The sequence below is a fragment of the Felis catus genome, chromosome D3 (genome assembly GCF_018350175.1).
Source record: "Felis catus isolate Fca126 chromosome D3, F.catus_Fca126_mat1.0, whole genome shotgun sequence".
NCBI lineage: Eukaryota > Metazoa > Chordata > Mammalia > Carnivora > Felidae > Felis > Felis catus.
This window is the reverse complement of record NC_058379.1, coordinates 46287092-46299415: the sequence shown is the minus strand read 5'-3', so window position 1 is coordinate 46299415 and position 12324 is coordinate 46287092. Positions and strand designations below refer to the sequence as shown.

General features: G+C 40.9%; 1 protein-coding gene across 7 annotated transcripts in view; it reads right to left on the bottom strand.

Annotated features, from left to right (window-relative positions):
* LAMA3 (laminin subunit alpha 3) overlaps window positions 1-12324 on the bottom strand; it is a 273867-nt gene that overhangs the window by 182201 nt on the left and 79342 nt on the right. For all 7 annotated transcript variants that reach the window (XM_045041820.1, XR_006588064.1, XR_006588063.1 and 4 more), the window contains 3 exons: window positions 11622-11713; window positions 8316-8431; window positions 5136-5254 (listed from right to left, as the gene is read on the bottom strand). In XM_045041820.1, coding sequence (XP_044897755.1) covers window positions 5136-5254; window positions 8316-8431; window positions 11622-11713 — 327 coding nt within the window. The remainder of the gene's footprint in view (window positions 1-5135; window positions 5255-8315; window positions 8432-11621; window positions 11714-12324) is intronic.

Genomic DNA, 12324 nt, shown 5'->3' with positions numbered 1-12324 from the left:
GTTAGCTAGTGCCATGGACTGAATGCTGGTGTCCCTTCCAAAATGCATATGCTGAAGCCTCATCTCCAGTATGATGGTATTTGAAGATGAAGCCTTCAAGAGGTAATTAGATTGTGAGGGTGGAGCCCTGATGATGGGAACAGTGCCCTTATAAGAGAGATGATCTCTCTCCACTACGTGAGGACACAACGAGAAGGCAGCCATTTGCAAACCGGAAAGTAGGCTCTCACCAGATATTGGATCTTCCAGCACCTTGATCTTGGACTTCCCAGTCTCCAGAAATAACTCTCTACTGTTTAAAGAGTATGTACCTGTTCTGTGGTACACTTATTATAGCAGCCTGAGCTAAGACAGCTTGGTTTCTGACAGGCATACCTTGCTATAGGGTATGTGTATTCTACCAGGAACTTCCAACTTTATCTTGAAGCATTGCCTTGCAGCTCACCAAGCCAACTGGCCCTGCTATGGCAGCAACCCCCCACTCCCCTTCCTTGTCAAGACTCTCTATGTCCCTCTGTACGTGACATAGGCCAGGTTACATTTTTTTGCCAAATGAAGAGCAAACTGTCCCAACATCATTTATGTAACACCCCTGTTTCCTTTCAATTAAAAATGCCAATATTACTATAAACCAAATCTAAACATCTACATGACTGTGCTTCTAGATTCTCTATCAGAGAATGTTTTGCTATCTTCTAAGACAAATTTCCCCCATAATTATTCATCTCTTCTAAACTAAGTGTCTATCCTCCTGTAGTCTTTTATTGATAAGAACTTTAGAATCAGTCTGTCAATCTTCATTAAAAAATCTCCTAGGAATTTTTTTTTACTTTATGTATTTTTGAGAGAGAGGAAGAGAGAGAGAGAGAGAGAGAGAGAGAGAGAGAGAGAGAGAGAGAGAGAGAATGAGAAGCGGACAGGCAGAGAGAGAATCCCAAGAAGGCTCAGTACTATTAGCGCAGAGCCCGATGAGGGTCTCGAACTCATGAACCATGAGATCATGACCTGAGCAGAAACCAAGAGTCAGACACTTAACCGAATGAATCATTCAGGCACCCCAAAAATCTTCTAGAAATTCCGATGGCTATTGCATTGAATTTACAGGTTGGTTTTGAGTAAATGGTATATTTATATATTGAGTCTGGAAACACATCATGTCTCTCCATATAGTCGTCTTTTATAAACTCCGAATAAGGTTTTATAGGTTTGGACACAGCCCCACAGTTAATTCTTTTATTTGTTGTTTCTTGGAGTACTTCCAAATCATTCCATCCATCATAGCTATGTTCTCCTGCATGGATATGTTTCCACTTTCTATCTTTCTGGAATCACTTTCTGAAATCCCTGGTCTGTTAATGACACTTTTTCTTATTTTTCATGCTATTGTGGATTCCGGAAGGAGAGGATATGTTGCTCGTTTGCGATCTTTTCTATCATATTGTGGAACTTGTTGCAGGACGAAATGTAGCCATAGGTGCTCTATTTCTTGATCCCATGTCTTAGCTTTGTGTGGTGCATGTATGTGGAGGAGACAAGCAGTTTGGAAACAGCGCAACCAACCCATCAAGGACAACAGCTAGGGCGCAAGCTGGAGACTTACATCACAAGTCATGTCTCCACAAAGAAGCTGAAGACTCTGATTTAGCTAATGGAGATAAAGTATCTTCAAGCATCCTCTCAAACAACATGGGTAATCTTCAATCTTAATAAGAACATCAGCATTTCTAAATGATTTTTTTTTTCAACGTTTATTTATTTTTGGGACAGAGAGAGACAGAGCATGAACGGGGGAGGGGCAGAGAGAGAGGGAGACACAGAGTCGGAAACAGGCTCCAGGCTCTGAGCCATCAGCCCAGAGCCCGACGCGGGGCTCGAACTCCCGGACCGCGAGATCGTGACCTGGCTGAAGTCGGACGCTCAACCGACTGCGCCACCCAGGTGCCCCCATCAGCATTTCATCAAAGGAAAGAAATCAAGGAGTCAACGCCCCAAATGTTGTGTTCCTTGCTTCTTTCATTGCTCTTTCCCCCTAACATTTTATTATAAAAATTTCAAATTTTACAGTGAATATCTGTACATGCTCTATGTAGAGTTTATCATTAACATTTTACTCCACTTATATCACATAATTATCCATATACTCACTTCTCTATCCACTAATCTGATTTTTTATACATTTCAAAATAAATTGCAGATATCAGTTACTGTCCCCTACATCTTTAACATGCATATAATTAACTGCAGTTCAACGTTTAGTTTTTTTTTCTTTTGGTGTAAAATTTATATACAAGTGCAAAACTCTTAACTGTACATTCACTGAGTTATGATAAATGAATACATCGGTGAAACCCAAGTCCCTATCTAGATATAGGACACCACCATCACCTCAAAAAGTTCCCCACACCCCTTTCCACTCAACTGTCCCATCACCACCTCCCCAGAGTCAACCATGGTTCTGATTTTTCCCGCTCCTGATTAGTTTTCCCTGTTCCAGAATTTCATTTAAATGACCCTGGAACTTTATGTATTCTTTTTTGTAAGTCTTCTTTCACTTGTGTTAAGTGTTAAAGTTCTTGCATTTTGTTGCATGAATCAATACTTTGTTGCTCACTATTGGTCACTGGTATTCCAGTGTATAAATATGGCAGTCTGTTCATCCATCTTACTGTTAATAGACACCTAGGCCACTTCCAGGGTGAGGCTATTGTGCATACACCTGCCATACAAAAACTGCTTGTAAACATGTTTCCATTTCTCATGGACAAATGCCTACGAGTGGAATTTGTGAGTCATGGTGCAGGTGTGTGTTTAGTTTTATTTTTAAAAACTGCCAGGCATTTTCCCATAGTGGTTGTACCATTTTTTACTCACGTCAACGATGAGTGAGAGGTAGGACTACTCCACACCCTCACCAAAACTGATGATCAGTCATTGTCATTTTAATTTGCATTTCTCAGATGACAAATGATATTAAGCCCTTTATTGTACACATATCAGCCATTTGCATGTCTACTTTTGTGAAGTGGCTATCCAAATCCAAAAATATTTTATTGAGTTGTCTTTTTATTATTGAGCTGTGGGTGTTCTTTATATATCCTGAATACCAACCATTTGTCATTTTTAGGTTTTGTGAATATTTTCCCCCATCTGTGGCTAGCCTATTTGTTTTCTAAATAGTGTGTGTTGTGAGCGAAGTTTTAAATTTTTGATGAAGTCTAATTTGTCAATTTTTCATGGTCATTGCTTTCTGTGACCTAAAAAAACTCTGCTCGTGTTCTGAATCACAAAGATAGTCCTCTCTATTTTTCTCTAAACCACTGCAGTTTCCACTTTACTTTAGTCAGATCCGTATTGATTTAGCTTTTATGTATGATTTGAGGTAGTGATCAAGGTTTATTTTTTCCCATATAAATATTCAGTTATTCCAGAACCATTTGTAGAAAGGAATTTCTCCCCCACCTCCCATCCCCACACTGGATTGCTTTGGTATTTTCATCAAAAACCAAATGTCCATATTAGAGTGGTTCTGTTTCTATACCCCCTATTCTGTTACACTGATCTACTAACCTATTCTTATGTTGATATCACACTGTTGTGATTATTGTAACTTTACCTTTAGTCATTAAGTGAGATAATGCAACTCCTCTAACATTATTCTCCTTCTTCACAACGGCTTTATATATTCTAGGTCATTTATGTAACCATATAAACTTTAGAATCTGTTTGTCTGGGGTGCCTGGATGGCTCAGTCAGTTAAGCATCAGACTTTTGATTTCAGCTCAGCTCATGATCTCACGGTTTGTTTGGGATTCTCTCTCTTTCTCTCAATCTCCCTCTGCCCCTCCCCCACTCTCTCTTGCTTGCTCTCTCTCAAAAATAAATAAATAAACATTTAAAGAAAACCTAGAATCTGCTTGTCACTTTCTACCAAAAAAAAAAAAAAAACCTGCATTCAAGCTGTAGATCAATTTAGGGAGATTGAGGTCTTAAAATGGTAGATTTTATGTTATATATGTTTTATCACAATAAAAAATTTAAGTCAATTATGCTAAGCATGTAACTTAAACAAGGCATTTCAGGTTTAAGTTGGAAAAAATTGCAATGAATGTAAACAAATTTCAATAATTTCATATGCAAAAGAAAAATGCTGTCACAGAACCACTGTGAAAAAAAGGACCACACTGATGTTTTCTGGAACAGCAAAATATAAAACAGAATATCTCTAAAAGACGAAAGAAGAAGAACAAAGTATTTTAAAGGACATTGAAGGACACATTTTAAAGACACATTAATCCTTCATCTGGAGAAAGGATTCTACCTACACATCCCAGTGCAATGCTTCTGCGACTTTAATGAGCAAAACTATCACCTGAGGGTCTTATAGAACATAGTCTTAAAAAGATCCTGGGATGTATGAAACCTGTGATTTGTAAGAAACTTATGACTTCTATTTTACTTATATTAATTAACAGCAATAACAAATGGTATAGCATGTGTGGAGTGGGAGAAAGATGATGGTGGGTTTTTCTAAGGACTTGGGGCCCCGGATCCATAAAAATAGGCATCTCATGAAAACAGCACCCCTTTAACAGTAACATTAACAAAACATCACTCTAAAAGCACACAGGACAGAGTGACAATATGGACCAAATTCACGAACATTGTACCTTCCTGTACCACACATTCCTCTTGGCTAATTTCTAGTGAACCCAACTGTCCTGCAGAAGGGATGAAAAATCAGTGTTTCTTATTAAGTGTCAACAGCAGACTCCATTAACTGATCACGATGTACTTCCTCACTGAGTCTAGATTCAGAAACTGTCTGAAAACAAGACTTAGGATCAGCGCCGAAGCTGACACCTCTTTGCCCTCCCATCTCAGACTCTTTCTACCACAAGATGGAGAGCATCCATGATGACAGTCGGGGATTCTCCTCTCCATTCAGGCAAAGATCTAAATGAAAAACCTAATCAGGACAATCTGGGCAAACATGTCTCAGTCCATTTTCCCTACAATCCTTGAATGACATCCAGCTAACAAGGACTTTTGTAGACAAAAGTAACGTCTATGGAAAATACTAACGAATGCTCCTTTCCTACAGTGACATATCCACGTTGACCTAAATGGTGACTCACCTGACAATTAATGCAGACCCCTCCACCTGCATAGATGCCTTGGATATTCAAGCTTCCCCGCTGCCTCTCGACATCAGGATCATAGTAACAGTCGATGGCATGACCATGGCAGTTGCATGCTGAAAAAGCCATTCTCAGTTAATATTCCACCATTACTGTGAGACACTCAGTAAATTCCCCTAGATAGGATTACCACTCATTAAGCCACAAGTAAGTCTATTCTGAAACACGAGACTCTCGGTGGGAAATTTTAGGGATTTTTATACAAAGACTAATCTGTAACAATATGCAATGAACAGTTTCTTTCATCTGATATTGAGTGGGAGTGGCTTCTCTTAAAAAAAATAAAATAAAATAAAATGTATAATTACAACAAATGGAGATAAACCAAAATGCCAATTAAGCGTCAGGCACAATGAGAATGTTACTTCTACCGCTATTACTACTACTAACAAGAACAATTGAGCTCTCGGTACACTGTGAAAAGTGTTTTATGTGCGATATCTCACTTAATTTACACAACAACTCTCAAAGGTAGTTACTATTACCCCCCCCCCCCCCCCCCGAGCTCAAATGGGGAAGCTGAGGCTTAGAAAAGTTAAAGGGTGTCGCCAGTAAGTGGCAGAATCCTGACCTGTATTTGACTCCAAAAACTACTCTCTCAGCCAACACTCTAAGTCTGTCATCTCAGCACTGTTTATAGCAGCAATAAACTGGAAATAATCTTAATGTCTAATTGTAAGGAAATGGTAAGCAAACAACAGCATATTTGCTTGGCCGTCAGTTCTATGAAGGCAGAGACAGCTCAGGTTTTGTTTGCAACAGAGCATAGTCCCTGGCACATAGTGAATACTCAACAAACAGTTGTTGGATGCACTTGAATCCACAGAATGACAATATACGTGCCATCCAAAAGGATGTCAAAGAGTTTTTAATAATATGGGGAAATATCTACAAGCATCAAGTGAAAAAGAGCAGGATATAAAATTGTAGAAATAATTATGTAAATAATCTAATTTAATAATAAGACTAAAGTCTGTATGAACAAAACACTAAAATATATAACAAAGTATTAGAGTGGTTCTCTTTGGGGGCGCCTGGGTGGCACAGTTAGTTAAACATCAGAGTTCAGCTCAGGTTATGATCTCGCGGTTCATGAGTTCAAACCCCGCGTGGGGCTCTGTGCTGACAGCTCGGAGCCTGGAGCCTGCTTTGGATTCTGTGTCTCCCTCCCTCTCTGCCCCTCCCCTGCTCACGCTCGCTCTCTCTCTCTCTCTCTCTCTCTCTCTCAAAAATGAATAAACGTGAGAAATTAAAAAAAAAATAAGAGTGGCTCTCTTTGGGTAGCAAAATTATTGGCGATTCTACTGTTTAAAATAATAGTCCAAGTTATCTACAAGTAATGTATAATACTTCTAAAATTAGAAAATAGAATTTAAAACCAATTGGGTTTGCCAAGATGAAAAAGATCTAACATGAGTAAAATTCTTATTCTCTTCTAGAGAGACTATATATTCATTACATCCCACATAGATCAAATTTTCCAGGTCTTTCTAGCAATTTGTATATTTTAATCAAGTTCCCAGATAAATCTATTATGGAAGAAAATTGAGTTAGAATTTCAAGTTACCCTGTTTGTAGCAGGCTGAGTACCTTCTTATTTTCATTTCTTCAGTGGTGCCATGATTTAAAAAAATTCAGGGCATTCATATTTACTACATTAGTTATTTCTCATGAATTACGTTTGTTTTAAAATACACTAATTCAAATGGAATTTAGAAAGCATCTAATGAATGGATCTTAAGAGGTCTGATTTCTAAATGCGTTTTTTTGTCATTGGTAATCACTTTGGCAAGTTTACACAGCTTAAAAATTAACGACGGGAAATTTTTAAATTTTCCCATGTGCTGGAGTTAAGCATGCCATTCATTCACTGAAGGATTCCTCTCATCTAGAAAACCAACCAGACTGCTCACGTTGGAGTTCACGTGATAACATTCATTCAGTCAAAATATCCTACACCAGTACTCAAAAGCACAGGGAGAAACAATTCCTGATCATTATTGTTCCCTCTTTCTGATCCCATTATCCAGGGGTGAGGAATGGGGAAGGCACTGGGAGGGAACCTGTTAGCTAAGACTCTAAATGAGAAGGGCCAACCCAGTAACACCCTGGCCCTGGACAGAGATGCACCTGGCGTCCAGCTTGGGCAGCATCAACACTTTGCAACAATGTTAGAACCTCTCCAAGCGCTCTTGGAACTCCTCCATAAAAATCCTTTTGAGCGTTTGCTAGCCGCAGAGATCACACCACTCTTCTCTCCTAACAGTTAAACATTTAGCCAAAAAAATATAAGGTACAGATGCTTTCTTTCCCCCCTACTTCAACAAACCTGGATCCAAATACCTTTTGATCATTCAAAACCATCAAATCCATCTTTAAATGCTAAAAATATACAGGAAAAAAAATAGGCCACAGTCTCCAAAGCCAATAAATAAAACTTACAAAAATGTTTTCAGCCACTGATATAAATACATGGCTTCCTAAGATGGGTTTAAGAGAGAATTTTTAGTTGGATGTCTTTGGGCTTGTTAAAACAGGTGTTTTATGGTTGTTGTTGTTGTTTTTGACTTTATATTACATCATAATTAAAAGCAGCCATTTTCATCTTTTTTCCTTCCTTCTCTGGTCCCCTTCACCCTGCACCTGCCTCAATCCTGCTGCAGTATAGACACCGCTCCCTGCTTCCTGCTCTCAGTATAGACACCAATCTCACCACCTTCTCCTAACCCCTGTCTCAGAGTAGTTAGGATTCCTATCTAGTATTGCATCCTAAGAAATGGTAAGGGTTTATAATTTAATAGTGGCTACATCATATTTTAGACTGCTAAAAGGAGAGGCTGGCATTAAGTGAATGCTTAATGCATATTAGCAATTATTACTGCTTTATTTTTGTTCTCACGTTCCTATCTGAATTTGGAATGGGGCACTTTTACCTCCAGTCTGGGAGGCATTACCACAGACCTGAGTCCCTAAGCCTGACATGACCCCATCCTCTTCATAAGCTCAGGGAGTGGGGGGATGGGGTGGAGGAGGACACTTAGCACCAGTCCTCAGGGAGAAATGGGGGGGAAGCGTGGGCGGGGCCTTGCTTCCTGGTGCCCCTCCCCCAGCGCTCACCTTCGCACTCATTGCTCTGCTCCCACGAGGCGGGCCGCCAGCGCCTCTGATTGTACCCAGCACAACAGCGATCACACGTCTTCCCACAGGTGTGGTGCTGGCATTCACACCGAAACCTGGGCATGCGGTGAAGCACATCTCAGTTATTCAAACGTTCTGATTAGGATCACTTGTTCCTGTGTGAACACCCGACCGTCATCGTGGTTACCCAAGGTACCATTCACAGGATAATTAGGAGGACAACGCACGTTGCATGTATCACTCCAAATCCCCCTCTCGCCCTGCTTATCATCTCTATCTTATAGGTGGTGACACTGAGATATGGAGATACTGAAACACTTGCAAAGGTCAAGTGATGGTAGATGGAGAGCCAGACTTCAAACCTAAGTTCGTCTGACTCCCACGTTCCAGGCTCTTTCTTCTGTACCACCTTAGGTAGCAGGCAATGAACGCAGGAGCAAGCAAGTGCTGAGTGTACTGGAATGTGTTGAGTATCACTTCTTCACAAAGATCCGGAGCAGCCCTGCGAGAAAGGTCTGCTCAGGTTTCTTGCTCTCAACCTGGGGTCATGCACGGAGATTCACCAAATCCGAGAGCCAGTTTCTAGGAAGATCTCAGAAAACCCTGCTCCAAGAGGTGCCCCAGCTCCAACAAACACCTCCCCGCAGGGCCAAAAAACTGAGATTACTCAGCAAGGCAAAGGGGTAACAATCTAAAAATCTACATTCAAAGGATCAAACATGAGCCTTAAAATGTTTCCAAGTTAAAATGAAGACGTTGCCATGGCTTTCGAGTAGAACTCCAGGCTCTGTGTTCTCAGTCATCTGTGCTTGAAAAGAGGATTCAAAACAGTCCTCACTGGGCCTGTGGGGATTCATCCTCTCAACTCTTCTGAGGGAAGGGAGGGGATAGCATATATTCAGTTACACTCGGAAAAGAAGGTTATCATCCCTCTCCCAGCCTGGCTGCCTGTGAAAGCAAATGGACACAGATTTCACTGACCGCACTTGCATCAGTGCTGAAATACAAACGGACTTTTAGTAGACAATTTCAGCTCACTGCCAATAAAGTATCTGCTTAAGCTGAACTGAAAGAATTTAAGGGAAGATTGCTTGAAGAACGTATATTCCAAATACTCTCATTGGAAGATACACATTTTTTTCTACTCTCGCAGAAGGAGAAAAAAAGAATGGGTACTAGTCTGAATCGTATTGGTACCCACAAAAAATTGCTTCTTCTGATTCCTTCTCAGCCTAGGCTGATATAGAAAACTCATCCTTGCATCTGATAGAAGGATGTTATTGAAAATGCTGACCAGAGAATTCTCTTCATGATGATCACCCCACCCCCCTCCCAGAGAAATGTCTTATCTGATTCTAGTGTCAACATTCTTCTCCTAAACAACTGATCACTTTTTAGGTTACCATCGTAGTGAAATAAGAAATTAGGCAGGTTTCCCCTTTTGAGTTGGCTGCTAGGAAGCTCAGAATTAAATTGGTGATCCACCCACATTTCCATATGCCAAGGTCAGCATGGTATACACGCTTAATTCAAGCCTTCTTCTGTCTTTTCATGGGTTCTACTTGATTAGCAACTAACTTTGCTGGTTGTCCAGACCTTTGCTCCCTCCATTACATCATTACATCCCCTTAAATAGGTTGTAATATTTTTTCCTACCCATGGATGTGGATTTCCTCAGCATTTACATGGATAACCTGTCGGGCAGAAGCAAACCAGCAGGCAGGGGGAGGCTAGGCTGTTGTGCTGGTGTAACGTGAGGCAAGGGGAGACAGTTTCTCTACTCACCTTGATTTCTTACTCTGCGCCACCCAGTACGGAACCCCTCCACGTCTGCCAAGGTCAACATGCTTGGCAGCACTTCCAGGCAGGAAGCTCAGACTTTCTTCGATGACTTCAACTCCTCTCCCACATGGAGGGAGGCCATTTTATCCGAGGCCCCAGGACATTAGCCTGACCTCTTTTCTCCCCTCTCTCTCCAACTCGAGACTTCTCTGACTTCTAGTGTCTCAAGGCCATACCCTCCCGGAGGCTACATGTGGCAATGGATTAACCATTAATAAACAAGTGCTTGCCAGTTAAAGGCTGGTGAGTTGATGGATTCACGTTGTTGTGTCATCCCTGAAGGAGGGCTGACGACATTAGGGACTGCTGCTGGTCAGAAACAGGGCTCCATGCCACCCAAGATGGTAGCTGGCACCTGTCCCTGAACATGAAGCCTAATGTTGTACAAACCTCAATCTGATTAAAACTAAAACGTCTCTGGTAAATGCTGCTCATGGGGAATTGTAGATTCTAAACAAAACATTGAGAGAAAATTATTACTATATCTAGCATCCAATCATTTCCAGCCATAAAAGCATCCCTCTTGTATTGATAACATGAGTGTATCCAGTTGCTGAACACTTAATAGTTAATATCCATGCATCTTATTGTATGTAAAATAGGTCTCAATGAAAAACAAAATGGGTGCACCCATGTTCATAGCAGCATCCTTCACTATAACCAAAAGGTGGAAGTCACCTAAATGTCCATCAACAGATGAATGGACAAGCTAAATATGGTATATACACAATGAAATATTATTCATCCTTTAAAAGGAAGGAAATTCGGACACATGTTACAACATGAATGAACCTTGAGGACATTACACTAAGTGAAAGAAACCAGTTGCAAAAACACAAATAATGTGTGATTCCACGTATATGAAGTACCTAGAGTCATCAAGTTCATTAACACAGAAAAGGGAATGGGGGTTGCCAGGGGCTAGGGGAGGAAGGAACCCGGAGCTGTTGTTTAATAGGTACAGAGCTTCGGTTTTGTAAGATAAAGTGAGTTCTGGAGATTGTCTGCACAGTTAAGACAGTAAATGTTATATTCTGTGTGTTTTACCACAATGAAAAGAAAAGAAAAAAAACAAGGATTTAAAAACGTACATGCCCTGATCTCATTAGACCAGGGATGACAAAAAAGTTTAATTTCTCTTGCTAACTCTAATCAATTATTCACGGATGCCTGGGGCACCACCTGGGTATGGGGGCCCGCATCCCAGATCATCCAAAGAGCACTGTGATCGATTAGCCATGTCTGCCACGGGCTGGTTGGGGCACGTGGAAGCAAGTACAGGGCCAGAGGAGGGGAGAAATACACACACCATTTATTTGTTGACAGTGAAACATTCCTATGGAGGGCAAGGACTTAGAAATATTTAATGAGACGCAAACATCTACTGAAACAATGAGACATTCACAACAAGGCTAAAAAAAAAAATGTGTTCAATGTACTTACAGTTTTTCAGGATTGTTTGCATTGCACTCTTCTGCATGGCCATTGCAAACACACCGCCCACCAATGCTGATGTCCTTTATGCTGTAATAATACTATATAACAGAAGACAGCAGCGACCGTTTTACTAAGCAGCAACAAACTTTCCTCATCTGTAACTCACCCCTGTATTGACCTTCCTCCCTTTCATCCTGTATTCTTGAGCCTACCTTAACGCAAAAGGGAGCAGCATTCGGATGTAACTTTTCTTACAAAATAAACACACTCCTCAATCAAATGTCCTAGCATATTGCTGAATTTGTGCACTTTTAAAAGTCCAAGGCTTTAAATGCACGGAGAGAAACTGCCTTGGAAAGTAAGCACGCCCTATTATAGCTTTCTGGAAAAGGAGTAAGCGATTCCCAGGTCACTTTTTTATGTCAGTCTGGGTTTCATAAATCCAACACATCTATTTACCAAAAATAAATTTATAATATCAAAAATGTTGCACCTACTACATGCCGGCTTGGGGAAAGGAAAGAATATTGATAGCCATGGAGCAGATACTGTGTCGAGGCTGGCCGGGCCACCAGCAGCTGTGAATGCCTGGCTAGCTCAGGGTTAGTAAGAATGAAAGCAGCGTTCAAGCTCCAAAGGGCCAGACAGAGCAAGCTTCAGACTCCCCTGGGGATCAGCCCCTAGACCAGGCCACAGATCTGGGAGACCA